The sequence below is a fragment of the Nannobrachium achirus genome (assembly GCF_963921795.1).
Source record: "Nannobrachium achirus genome assembly, chromosome: 10".
Taxonomy (NCBI): Eukaryota; Metazoa; Chordata; class Actinopteri; order Myctophiformes; family Myctophidae; genus Nannobrachium; species Nannobrachium achirus.
In genome coordinates, this window is record NC_137819.1 from 1,997,501 (window position 1) to 2,010,312 (window position 12,812).

The window sequence follows — 12,812 nt, forward strand, 5'->3', positions numbered from 1 at the left end:
TACACACTCTGTATAAGTAACATGAACGCTACAACAACTACTCCACACCTGCATTGTCTCTCTCTTTCTTTTCCTTCAGTTTTATGCTATTGAAATTGTATAGAGAAAAAAGGAAATGCTGATATCTGTTACAAAAAGCTTTATACCAGTATACATAATGACAAAATGTGACATAAGTGGCGTTTCCATAAAGCCACTTTTTGCGCATTAACGGCTTATTCGCAAAATCCTTTTATGGAAACACTTCAAAATGCGAATAAACTTTCATTATCCGCTTGGAGGAGGTGGATTTTTAGGCTTTATCGAATAAACTAAATGTGCATTTGTGAATGGAAACGGGTCAGACAATAAATGCGAATAAAATATGACGTTCTGGTCCATGTCGTCCTCCTATAACACTTTCCCCCGCCGCTTAATTAACGTCCATTGTATAGCGTTAGCCCACAAAACAAACCGGTTGTTACACACGGAGTGACCCTTCGTCATCACACCGTGTTGCTGCAGCTCGCATCTGCGACGCTGCAGGATGCAGTCTGCCCGGAGGACTCAACCGGGCGGCGGGGCGGCCACCTCGGCTCGGGGACGCTTGCTCTGTGCTCCTGCCGGCCGCACTTTCTCTGCGGCGGTGCGTCGCGACCGGCTCTGGCTCGGGATGCGTGTGCACTGTGTGCAAGCCCGCAGGAAGTGTTTACAGAACGTCGGTTAGACGGACCCAGGCAGGATCTCCCAAGAATCGCATTTCACCAGTTTAATGGAAACAGGCTAAATTCGCTTTGTCTTGAAGCGCATTTCTGATAATTCGCTTCCCTAATTCGAATAAGTTTATGGAAACATGGCTAGTGTCTCTGTTTACACAATGCTGTACCCCCTCCAACCGTATACATGTTCCCCATTTTCAACTGTTTTTATGTTTTGAAACTTGCTTTGCTTTGCTTTTCTCATGCCAATAAAGCTAATTTGAATTGAAATTTTAATTGAATTGAAAATTGAATCGTCTCTCCACTCTAACAGAACTGTGATTCAGCAATGGATGGATGCAGGATAACGATCGTACCAAATGACCCAGTCATCTAAAAGCAATTTCCTCATCTCTCCACTTCGACGCACAACGAGCCCCCTGGGTAACAGTAACACCCCCACCCACACAACCCAGGGAAGAAGCTGAGAGTTTTGGAAGTGTTATGGGAACTGTGCGTGCGTTTGTGTATTTGTATTCAGGGGCGTCACAAGGGGGGGAAAAGTGGGACTGAGTTGCTAGGGCCCAAGGTGGATGGGCTTTAATTATTCAATATTTTAGCTATTGAAAAATAGCAGATATACAAGCTCACAGCGCGGCACCGGGTGCCGCGCTGCGAGCTTGTAGATCTGCTATTTTTGAAAAGTCGTGAAATATTTGAATATTCTCTAAATCTATTTTTTAAGCGAATAGGCCTATGTGTAGGAACTAAAATGTTGCTTCTGGGGGGGTCCCTGGGAATAAATATTTTGAGATGGGGGTCCGTGGCCAAATACATACATCAACCTACATTTTGGGGGTCCTTCACATGAAAACGTTTGAGCAGCACTGACAAAAAGACCTTAGAAGGATGTTAAATATTCAATGACTTCAAAGACTAGAATATACAAGGCTTGTATATTATCTACTATTTTTGAATAGTTAAAGCACAACATTATGCGTTCCCAGTCTATTTGGAAGAACATGTCAAAATACTTCAAATAGACGATCTGCCAAAGAGTTTAGGGTAAGTTAATGTGTAATGACATGGACGAAAATAGGGCCCTATAGATGTCCTCGCAAGTACAGATGCATTTTCAGGAATAGAATATTGTGAGGAGGACCGTTTTGCTGGTGCTTACACGAAAAAGAAAAAAAAACGGTTGTTTTACGTTATAGAAATGTTAGATTTATATAGGCTTGGTTTATGTTCATGTCATGTGATGCTGTCGCACACTAGGGCATTAACAAAAAAGTCGACAAGTCGACTCAGTCGACTTCATTACACAAGTCGACTCCCACCAGGGAAAGTCGAAGTTGAAAAGAAAAATAATAATACTTTCTATTGTGAAAATAGCAGATCTACATGCTCATATAGATCTGCTATTTTCACAATTTCTGCCTCTATATATTTGACAATGTGGACAATGTTTAATTTGTCATTTTAGTTATTACAAAGTCCTTAAATTGGCACTTTAGAAATGTGAAGATACCCTCTATACACTTAAATGTTATGTTGGTTTGTTTACAGTTGAGTGAGAAAACCACGTTTCACATTAACTTAATCATCTGGGGACCCCCCCCAAAATAACTGGGGGGTTGTGTGTGATGTGATGACGTCATCAAACGATAAAGTCGACTTCAACTCAACGTTTTACTGAGTCGAGTCGACCCAGCTACTTTTGGGTGCATGTATGCCTGTGCGTGCTTGTGCATTTGGGTGCACGTGTGTGTGTGCATGCTTGCGTGTGTGTGTGTGCGTGCATGGGTGCGTGCGTGCGTGTATGTGAACTCCCTGTGACTCTTCCCATCCTGTGACTTTTCCCATAACAATCTAACGGATATCAAGGCATAAGGAGTTCCCTCCGTTTAGCAACGGCCTAGAGCCTACCTGCAGAGAAGCTAGAGCAGGGGCGTCACAAGGGGGGGTTGAGTTATAGGGCCCAAGGTGGAGGGGCCTTCATTATTTTATACCGATGTTTCTGGTCGACATTGGCACATTTCACTCAGGTTTTTTTCATCTCACTCATGTCTGCTGACCTCACTGAGCAAACGAAATAAAAATAAAATAAACAAAAATAAAAATAAAACAATTCACAGGAGGCAAGCAGTGATCACCCCATGATGTGCACTGCTATGTAGTTTCAAATGCACAATATTGCAGGCGCTTTTTGAGAGTAAAAAACTAAAAAAGAAGAAGACATGTGTGACATGCATGATCTGGGCAGATTGCCCCAGGAAATGTGCCAATCTCAACCCAAAACAACGGTACTTAAACTATTGAAAAATAGCAGATATACAAGCTCACTGCGAGCTTGTAGAACTGCCATTTTTTTTAAGTCGTGAAAATGTGGGTAAATCTTTGAATATATGTATTTTTTTAAGCGAACATTTGTAACTCAAATTTTGCTTCTGGAGGGGTCCCTAGAACGAAATATTTTGAGATGGGGGTCCATGGCCAAATACATATCATTTTGGGGGTCCTTCACATGAAAAGGTTTGAGCACCACTGACATAGAAACATAGGTTTTTCAGAAAGGATTTGAAATATTCAAAGACTTCAAAAACTTCAAAAATAGCAGATCTATACAAGCTCCCAGCACGGCATTCGGTGCCGCGCTGTGAGCTTGTATATCTGCTATTTTTCAATAGTTAAAGAATTCATGGGGGCCCACAGTGAATCCCTGTGCCCAGGGCCCAGAATTTGGTGCGACACCCCTGAGCTTGAGTGAGCTGCCAACTGGACCTCCCTTCTTCTCACAACTACTATCAGCAGCACACACACACACACACACACACACACACACACACACACACACACACACACACACACACACACACACACACACACACACACACACACACACACACATCCTAAGAACGAAAGGAAAGTTGACACGAGGCCAATAGCTTTCCTGTGTTGAACAATATAACAAGAGGCTGGCACCGGCTCATAGGGAACACAGCTCCTGTTGCGAGCACACAATACGCGTGCACATGCAGACGCACAAGCACACGCATGATGCATGTTTGCACACACGTGTTGAACACAGGTCAGAGGCTTCTGACCAGCACGTATGGGGTCAGGGGTCTAATAACCTATAGGACCCCACCGTCACGCAGGTTGATGTATGTCTGCACTGGGGCCTCCATGAAAGACTCCATGCACCTTTCACTGGCCTCCAGGGTCTGTTGCAGCGCCGTTTGGAACCTCTCCCTGCGCTGTATAGCGGTGGTTCTCAATCTGTGGGTCAGGACCCCCAGGGGGTCCCCAAATTATTTCGGGGGATCCCCAGATGATTAACTTAATGTGAAACATTGTTTTCTCTCTGAACACTGAACAAACCAACATAAAGTTTAAGAGTATATAGAGGGTATCTGCACATTTCTAAAGTGACAATTTAAGGACTTTTTAAAACATCTAAAATGACAAATTAAACATTCACCAACTTGTCAAATATTAGAGGCTGTTGCGAGGCGTTGTGAGAATGTAGATCTGCTATTTTCACAATAGAACCGTGTTCAACAAAATGTAACGCCTCTTAGTGCTCGTCAGGGTGGGGGTCCCCAGTTAAAATATGATTATTTTTGGGGTCGCGGCCTGAAAAGGTTGAGAACCACTGCTCTATAGCTCCGAGATGAGGTCCCACATTCTCGGGTGTTGGCAAAGAATGGCCAGCGAGTATTTGCCACTATGCATGATTTAAACACTTGTTTCTGACCAGTCATCAAAAAGGTTTTGACCGGCAAAAATGGTAAAGAAGGGGGGCCGACCTTTATTTTTGGATACGATCTGCCGAAAAGGTTAGAATCGTGCATTGGTTCCGATTGGAGCTATTGTCTATTATTGTGTTTTAATGCTGTTTTTAACTAGACCAGATCTATTTTGTGTCAATACAGACAACCATTTTCAAAACAGACTTTAAAACACATTTCAAATGTTTCAAGAACAGTTAAAATGTCACATGGTGACGTGTCGTGGGCTATTTTTGCTTATCTGTTGCGTCATACAGCCAAGCATGTAAGTGTTAGTTAACACAAGTAACACTCCACTCAGGAACAAATGAAACATTGATCATAGGAGGAACTTTCTCTCTCTCTCTCTCTCTCTCTCTCTCTCTTTCTCTCTATCTATCTATCTATCTATCTATCTATCTATCTATCTATCTATCTCTCTATCTCTCTCTCTCTCTCTCTCTCTCTCTCTCTCTCTCTCTCTCTCTCTCTCTCTTTATCTGTCTCTCTCTCTCTCTCTCTCTCTCTCTCTCTATCTATCTCTCTCTCTCTGTCTCTCTATCTCACACACACACACGCCCGCACGCACGCCCGCACGCACGCACGCACGCACGCACGCACGCACGCACGCTCGCACACATCTTACCTTGCACGGGGCCATTATCCATAATCTCCTTCATGATCTCCTTGTCCTGAGGGAGAGAACGAGAGGAGAGAGATGTTTGTCAGTGAAGGATGCAGAGATGGACAGATGGACGATAAGAGCCCCCCCCCTCCCCCTCGGCTGTGAGCGAGGTGCATTAACCCCCCCTCCCTCCCCCTCCTTAATGTATAGATTATTGGCTTCCCAGACCGCAGGAAGATGGAACACGGACAGTAATGATTTTTTAGAAGCATTAAGCCTGATTTATACGACTCCTAATTCGACCGACGTTGCATGGCAAAAATCGCCAAAATCGACCGGCTCGCAGCGCTGATGCGAAGTGACACGTTGCGTGCTTGTAGGTCGTTTATTTCCGATGACAGACAGTGGCCAATAACACCGGCAAGCTTATAGAATAGTCCCCACTCTTTGGGCTGTTTTTTGTCCTGTAAACGACGAATGTCTGTTTGTCCGATGTCAGTCTGATATACACGCATGCTGACATCACTGATACTAAACAGTGCCCAGATTTGTTGATAACTGACATCACTGATACCGCAGCCTATACTGCTCATGTGTCATCGCCATGGTAACATCTGCGTGCTGAAACAATGCCCAAATTTGGAGGTGACAGACATCACCGATACATCTAGGTTCTCCAACATTACTTCTGAGACTCCTACATTCAATCCCTAATATACTGTGTACACCCCATAACCCAAACATTGCATTTTACCCATCCTATAACAACTAGGAGCAGTGAGGTCATTTACCCATCCTATGATAACTAGGAACAGTGATGTAATTTGAGAAGTGCCCGCGGGGCAGTGCAAGAGCCATGCCTGGAAACGGTTAACGCAGGGCTCTTCAACAGGGGGTCCGGTACCCCTAGGGGGTCCTCAGAGTTACTACAGGGGGTCCTTCTCCAACTCTTTGAATGATAAAACTTTTTTTCGTCTTTTTTATATTAACCACTTGAACCCTAGTGTCCATATTCTGAGAACTTTAGCCAAACATAGCAGATCTACAAGCTCACAACGCCTTGTGCTGCGAGACGTTGTGAGCTTGTAGATCGGCTATTTTCGGCAAAGAGCTTTGGTGTAGAGGGGAAAAAGAGCACACTAAGTACAGAGTGAAAGGTCAAGTTTAATAATTATTGACCGTTCAAGTGGTTAGATATTTGAAAACACACATTAACATGAATCTAAAATACACTGATGATTGTGCTGTCAAACAATGAAACTATATGGAATCTATGAACAGGTTGTGGGGGTCCCTGCTTCTTCTCTCTCTCAACTAAGGGGTCCTTGGCCTGAAAACGTTGAAGACCCCTGGGTTAAAGAGATGGGACACATAGGCTACTCCATCCACAGTGTTTTGGCCGGGTCAGTGAGTTTGCTCTAACCCCCACCCACCCGCTCTGCTGTGTTTGCTGCACATCAACCAGACGGGATCCGCAGGAATAATGGAGGATAAACTAATTCATTCAGGTGAACTTTGATCACTCTGCCTCGGGGAGTTCAGTGCAAGCTAAATATATCTGCTCTTAATGTGCCCATATTGAATTGTGAAAGTCGCGTGGCTACACTTTTCCGGCTTAATTAGATTTCTCTTAAGGGGAGTGTTTTTTTACATATTGATATACAGTGTTTACTAAAATGTGAATGTTGTAGAATAGATGCTGCTCTAGATGCAGTAGGCCAGGGGTGGGCAACTTTGATGATGGAGAGGGCCAATATATTTTCACACTCACTCCAGAGGGCCACAAAGCACATGCAGTCAAAAATAGCAAAAATAGCCAATCTACAAGCTCAAAACGCGACTGAAGTAATAAAAGCGGGTCATGTTTGCATTTTGGAATTGTAACAGCTGAAATCAAAATAGTCATTCACACTGCGGTAACCTGAGGGCCGCATTAAGTGAAGGTGGGGGCCGCATGTGGCTCCCGGGCCACCAGTTGCCCATGTATGCAGTAGGCCTAGAGTTAATTCTCTGGGTTTTACTGGCTGTGATGCAGTCAGTCACAACATTTCCTCTGCTTGTACTGGTTTAAGTTAAGGTGTCTACACACCAAACAGCCTACAGGAGACTCCTTCTGACTGTACACAGACTGCAAAGAACTGCAAAAAACTAAGCACTTATTTTTTATTTTATTTTTTTCAGACGACGCCGACTGTAGTTACTGTATGGCAGTGGTGCCAGGTCTGCTCCTTATAAGCAACGTTGATCCTGTTTTCCTATAATGTTGCTAGATGTGGGTTGCTTTTGTTTGGGCTTGTTTCTGAAGTGTAGTTGCTTATTTGGCCTTGCTTTCAACATTATTTTATAAAATAACTAATGTAATAGAGTTCAGAGGTGAAACTGGTCGCGCTTTTGGGCTTATTTTCATAGACCTGGTCGCGTATTTCACTCACAGAATCTGGCAACCCTAACCCGGCCGGAGGCAGCTCTGTTCTCCGTGCAGAGGAGGAAAAAAAAGAAAACAACAACACGGGCACTTGATGGACTATTACTAGCCTACTACTAGCTTTGCTTTGGATCCGATTGGAATAGGAATTGAGAGTTGAGATTGAGAATATGGTATTTAGTAAAAATATGCGACGAGAAAATGTCTCTGGCTTGTTTTGGCTTGGTTTTGGAGCAGTAGTAAACTATTCTACAACTCCCTCAATCTTACCGACGGCGAGGGGCGACTGAACAAAACTGAGCAAGTCCAGTTTTCCAGTTTTCGGTCGATAAGGTTCCCGACCCGCTGCCGAAAACCTGACGATGAGCTCCCGTTCGGCAACAGACGCTTTCCGCCGCCTTCCGCCGCCGAATCGTCGCCGAATCTGTGCGGTTAAAAGTGGCCTTTAGTGACAGTGGTGTAAAGTAACTAAGTGCATACGTACTTACGTTTTGTACCCTTTTAAGATATTTGCACTTTACTTGAGTATAATTTCCAATACTTTAAACTTCTACTCCACTACATCTCGGATCCAAATAAAACTTTAGTTACTGATTACTTTGTAGATTTTGATTATTATTACAAAACCTACATTAACAACTTAAATAGCCAATCTACAAGCTCACAATGTGTCACGGTGTGAGCTTGTAGATCTGCTATTTTCAAAAGATTTCTTCAAATTTGAAAACTCAAAAATGGACATTCTGTACTTTCTACTTTTGGTAGTACATTTTGATAGCAATACATTTGTACTTTTACTCAAGTAAATTTAGGATCCAAGACTTTTTACTTGTAACAGAGTATATCTACATTGCAGTATTGATGCAGTACTTTTAGTGCTTTTTCCACTGCTGACTCACACCAAAATACCTATGAGAGTGGAATCCGCGTTCCGCCAAATGTGCCAATGCATTTCAATGAGAAGGGAGCGTTTTTTCCAGAAATCCTCTGCTGGCATGAAACCGCTTCACTCTCATTGAAATGCATTGGTGGAACGCGGATTCCACTCTCATACTGTAGGTATTTTGGTGTGAGGGCACCCTTAGTGACAAATACAAGTTTCTTGATTCTTCTTGTTAGACAACAATCCGTGGCCTCAGACAGACAGTCTCATGTCCACTATATGGTTCTAATTTAGCCACTATCACAACCGGGGAATTGTGTGTGTGTGTGTGTGTGTGTGTGTGTGTGTGCGTGTGCGTGTGTGTGTGCGTGTGTGTGTGTGTGTGTGTGTGCGTGTGTGTGTGTGTGTGTGTGTGTGTGTGTGTGTGTGTGTGTGTGTGTGTGTGTGTGTGTGTGTGTGTGTGTGCCCGTGTGCGTGTGTTGTTTTTATATTTGGCAGCCTATAGGACATACCCACAGGCTGGTTGTTAGAGGGTTTCAACAACGTGGGATGCCCAAAAAAGAGGCAAAAAGGCTGGCAAAAAACTTATACCTGTAGAGTACCAAGAGACATGCTATTGTATCATGAAGACATATGTCATGATTTTGTAAATGTAACTTTACACTGCACCTATATATAATATTTGTGTCCTTGTATGCATCTCCTTTGTGTGGAAATAAATAAATGTTTAAATGGTGTGCATGTGTGTGTGTGTGTGTGTGTGTGTGTGTGTGTGTGTGTGTGTGTGTGTGTGTGTGTGTGTGTGTGTGTGTGTGTGTGTGTGTGTGCGCGTGCGCGCGCGTGTGTGTGAGAATGAATGTAATGCACAATCATTGTAAAGCGCCTTGTATAAAGTCGCTATATGAATGCACAGTTTATTTATTTAACACCAGACAATACAGTTTGATTGACCTGCCCTGGTCGCTTGCAGTATTTTGGGCTTGTTTTCACAGACCTTGTTTTTTCTGCTTTGTTTCTCTCGCACAAATCTGGCAACGCATGGGTCCCTGGCAGCAATGTCTGGCCATTATGTTGATGTTATCTTCTGTGTGGTCTCTGTGTTTGTGTTGAACCATTCATTATTCGGAGCCTTGAGATTAGCTTTATGTTCTATATTAAGGTTTATTCATACACAGTCACAGGATTTAAAACATAGGGCAAGGGTCTTCAACGGGGGTCCGGGACCCCTAGGGGGTCCTCAGATTTACTACAGGGCCCTACAAATCCTTCTTAGATAGAAACTTTTTTCTCCTTTTTTATATTAACCACTTGAAACCTAGCATCCATATTCTGAGAACTTTGGCCAAAAACAGCCGATCTACAAGCTCACAACGCCTCGCGCTGCGAGGCGTTGATCTTCTATTTTTGGCAAAGAGCTTTGGTGTAGGGGGGAAAAGAGCAGACTAAGTACAGAGTGAAAGGTCATGTTTATTGACAAGTGGTTCAAGTGGTTAAATATCTGAAAACACAAATTGACATGAATCCAAAATACACTGATGATTGTGCTGTCAAACGATGAAACTATATGGAATCTATGAACAGGTTGTGGGGGTCCCTGCTTCATCTGTCTCTCAGCTAAGGGGTCCCTGGCCTGAAAACGTTGAAGACCCCTGGTACAGGGCATAGCAGTGGGCGTGGTTTACTGATGACACTAAATCTGCCATGTTAAACGTGTAAAACGTGTGAAAAAATCTTGAAAAAATATTATGGAAGTAAAGTGATTATCTAGCAAATACATGTGCATTATATTTCACAACATATGGACAAACCCACCTTGACATGAACGCAGAGATTACACACATTTATCAATAGACCAGTAGCTATATGGAATGGAAAGGTAATTAGACCCCTCTTTTTCATTTTCCCTCTTAAAATTGCTAAATACAAGGCACAGATACTTAGGTTCCATACAATCGATTATTGGCATTGCAAAATGATTCGATACCGATTACCACATACGATACGATATAAAGCCAAAACGGTACGATATTTTGCTTTTGCAAACAATATAGTTGGTTGTTGCTAATTAAAATCGATTATTCGATTCAGTTACTATATTGTTACACCCCTAGTAGTTAACCAATGATTATTTTAGTGTGGTTTTATTTTGTGTTGGTTTAGTCAGGTAGCAGACGTAATATCAAGGATAAGATTAGCTTGGATTAATTTGTTTTATTCAAATTTTATCTGAGTTGGCGCCGTAGATTACTTTGTTTCCGTTGGAGCACTTTAATCCCTTTGTAAATATGTGGAAACCTCAATAAAAGCCGGGTTTCCGCTCCTCACCGTCATCATCATCATATTTCCTGTTGATTGAGGTGACTCAGAAATGCAGCAGAGCTCTTAGGTATGTTGAAGGCCAGCTAAAACGTTAAAAGTACCTGACATCATGTGAATGTGATTTTGTGTTACTCCAGTTGGGTTGTTTTGCCAGTTCAAATTAACTTGTGGTAAACCGGCCTTGCATGGACCATGTTAAGTATATAAGGGCATTAACGACTTGTGATTTTTGCAAGTCGACTCGACTCAGTAAAAAAGTTGAGTTGAAGTCGACTTTATCGTTTGATGAAGTCATCACATCACACATCACACACGACCCCCCAAGTATTGAGGGGTCCCCAGATGATTAACTTAATGTGTAACATTGTTTTATCACTCAACTGTAAACAAACCAACATAAAGTATCTGTACATTTCTAAAGTGCCAATTTAAGGACTTTTTAATACCTCTAAAATGACAAATTAAACATTGTCCAAATTGTCAAATATATAGTGGCAGATCTACATGCTCACAACGCCTCGCGGGAATGTAGATCTGCTATTTTCACAATAGATTTTTTTTTTCCAACTTCGACTTTCAACTTTCTCTGGTGGGAGTCGACAGTCGACTTGTGTAATGAAGTCGACTGAGTCTTTTTCGTTAATGCCCTAATTTACAACGGCCATTTTATTAGACTGTTTTTTTTTTGTTTTTTTTTGCTTCTACGCAGTGGCATCATTTGGGGTTAACATTACAATTCTGTTGTTCTATATTTCCTCCACCTGACTTGAGATCAACACTAGACATTCGTTTTCTTTCTGCAACCAAAGTTAATTAATCACTCTAAAAACCAGGATTGCAAAGAAATGTGTCATGTTAGATTTTAGTGATGGCTATTAAAAATAGCAGATGTACAAGCTCGCTGCAATTTCTTTGTTGAATTTAGGAAGGCATTTATTTGTAGAGTCGGCCTCAAGAGTTCAAAATGACCTGCCTATTATGGACTAGGGCTGGGCGATTAATCGATTTTGAATTGATTGTTTGTTTTGGAAGATAAAAAAATAATAATCTTCAAATCGATTTTGACTTTAACTAGGGTAATTCTGGTACGGATCTTGCTCATTAGAGCCCTGCATGGGGCAAAAAGTCCACAGCCCGGTCCTCCTAAAACATGACAAGGTTCTGCAAATAAGCCAGAGTCTGAAACCAAATTAAGGTCATTTATCCGTGCACTTTCTTTGATGAATTTCTTGGAAAAATCACAGTTGTGTTTTTAAAGAAAACAACATTTTTGAAACAATGCATTCTTTTTACCTCGAAATCGAAAACCGACTTTTCTGAGAAATTAATCAGGATTTTATTTTTAGGCCAAATCGAAAAACCCTATTTTGGACATGTCATTATCAGTTTTTCCTAACCCCTATATATATTTTTTAATGAAATAACGCCTCTTCTACGGCCAGTGGGGGAATAATAATACGTTTTATCCACTGCTTCGGGTCATACTGAAGTACAGCAAATACACACATTTATTTACCTTTTGGGGAAATGTACACTTTGTCTTGATATATTTATGTTTGATAAGATCACAGTTATTTTTCTGACACGTTTGACAAATTCGTCCAAATATTTTGTCTGGCCCAGGACCAGTTGACAGAAAACAAGCAGATAGTGTATAATGTAACATACTGCAGTGGTTCTCAACCTGTGGGTCGGGACCCCCAGAGGGGTACCCACATCATTTTGGGGGGTCCCCAGATGTTAAGCATTGTTTTCTCACTCAACAGTAAACAAACTGTGTATAAAAGTGTATAAAGGCTGCACATTTCTAAAGTGACACTTTTAAAGGACTTTAAAGACCTTTTTAGTACCTCTGGTCAAGCATTGGTCAAATTGTCAAATATTGGAGGCTGAAATTGTGAAAATAGCAGATCTACATTGCTCAGGCGTTTTTTTTTTCACAATGGAACAGATCGAGTCAAACCAAATATAATGCCAACTCCTACAATTCCAAGTGCTTGTGCAGGGTGGGGGGTCCCAAGTCAAAATATGATTTTTTGGGGGGTCACGGCCTGAAAACGTTGCGGACCACTGACATACTGTACAGTAACTTGACCTCTGACCCGATCCA

General features: G+C 42.1%; 1 protein-coding gene across 1 annotated transcript in view; it reads right to left on the reverse strand.

Annotated features, from left to right (window-relative positions):
• The window catches only part of tinagl1 (tubulointerstitial nephritis antigen-like 1), a 130,413-nt gene that overhangs the window by 23,764 nt on the left and 93,837 nt on the right, over nucleotides 1-12,812 (reverse strand). Inside the window, exon 9 of the mRNA XM_080735780.1 lies at nucleotides 5,097-5,142. Coding sequence (XP_080591906.1) covers nucleotides 5,097-5,142 — 46 coding nt within the window. The remainder of the gene's footprint in view (nucleotides 1-5,096; nucleotides 5,143-12,812) is intronic.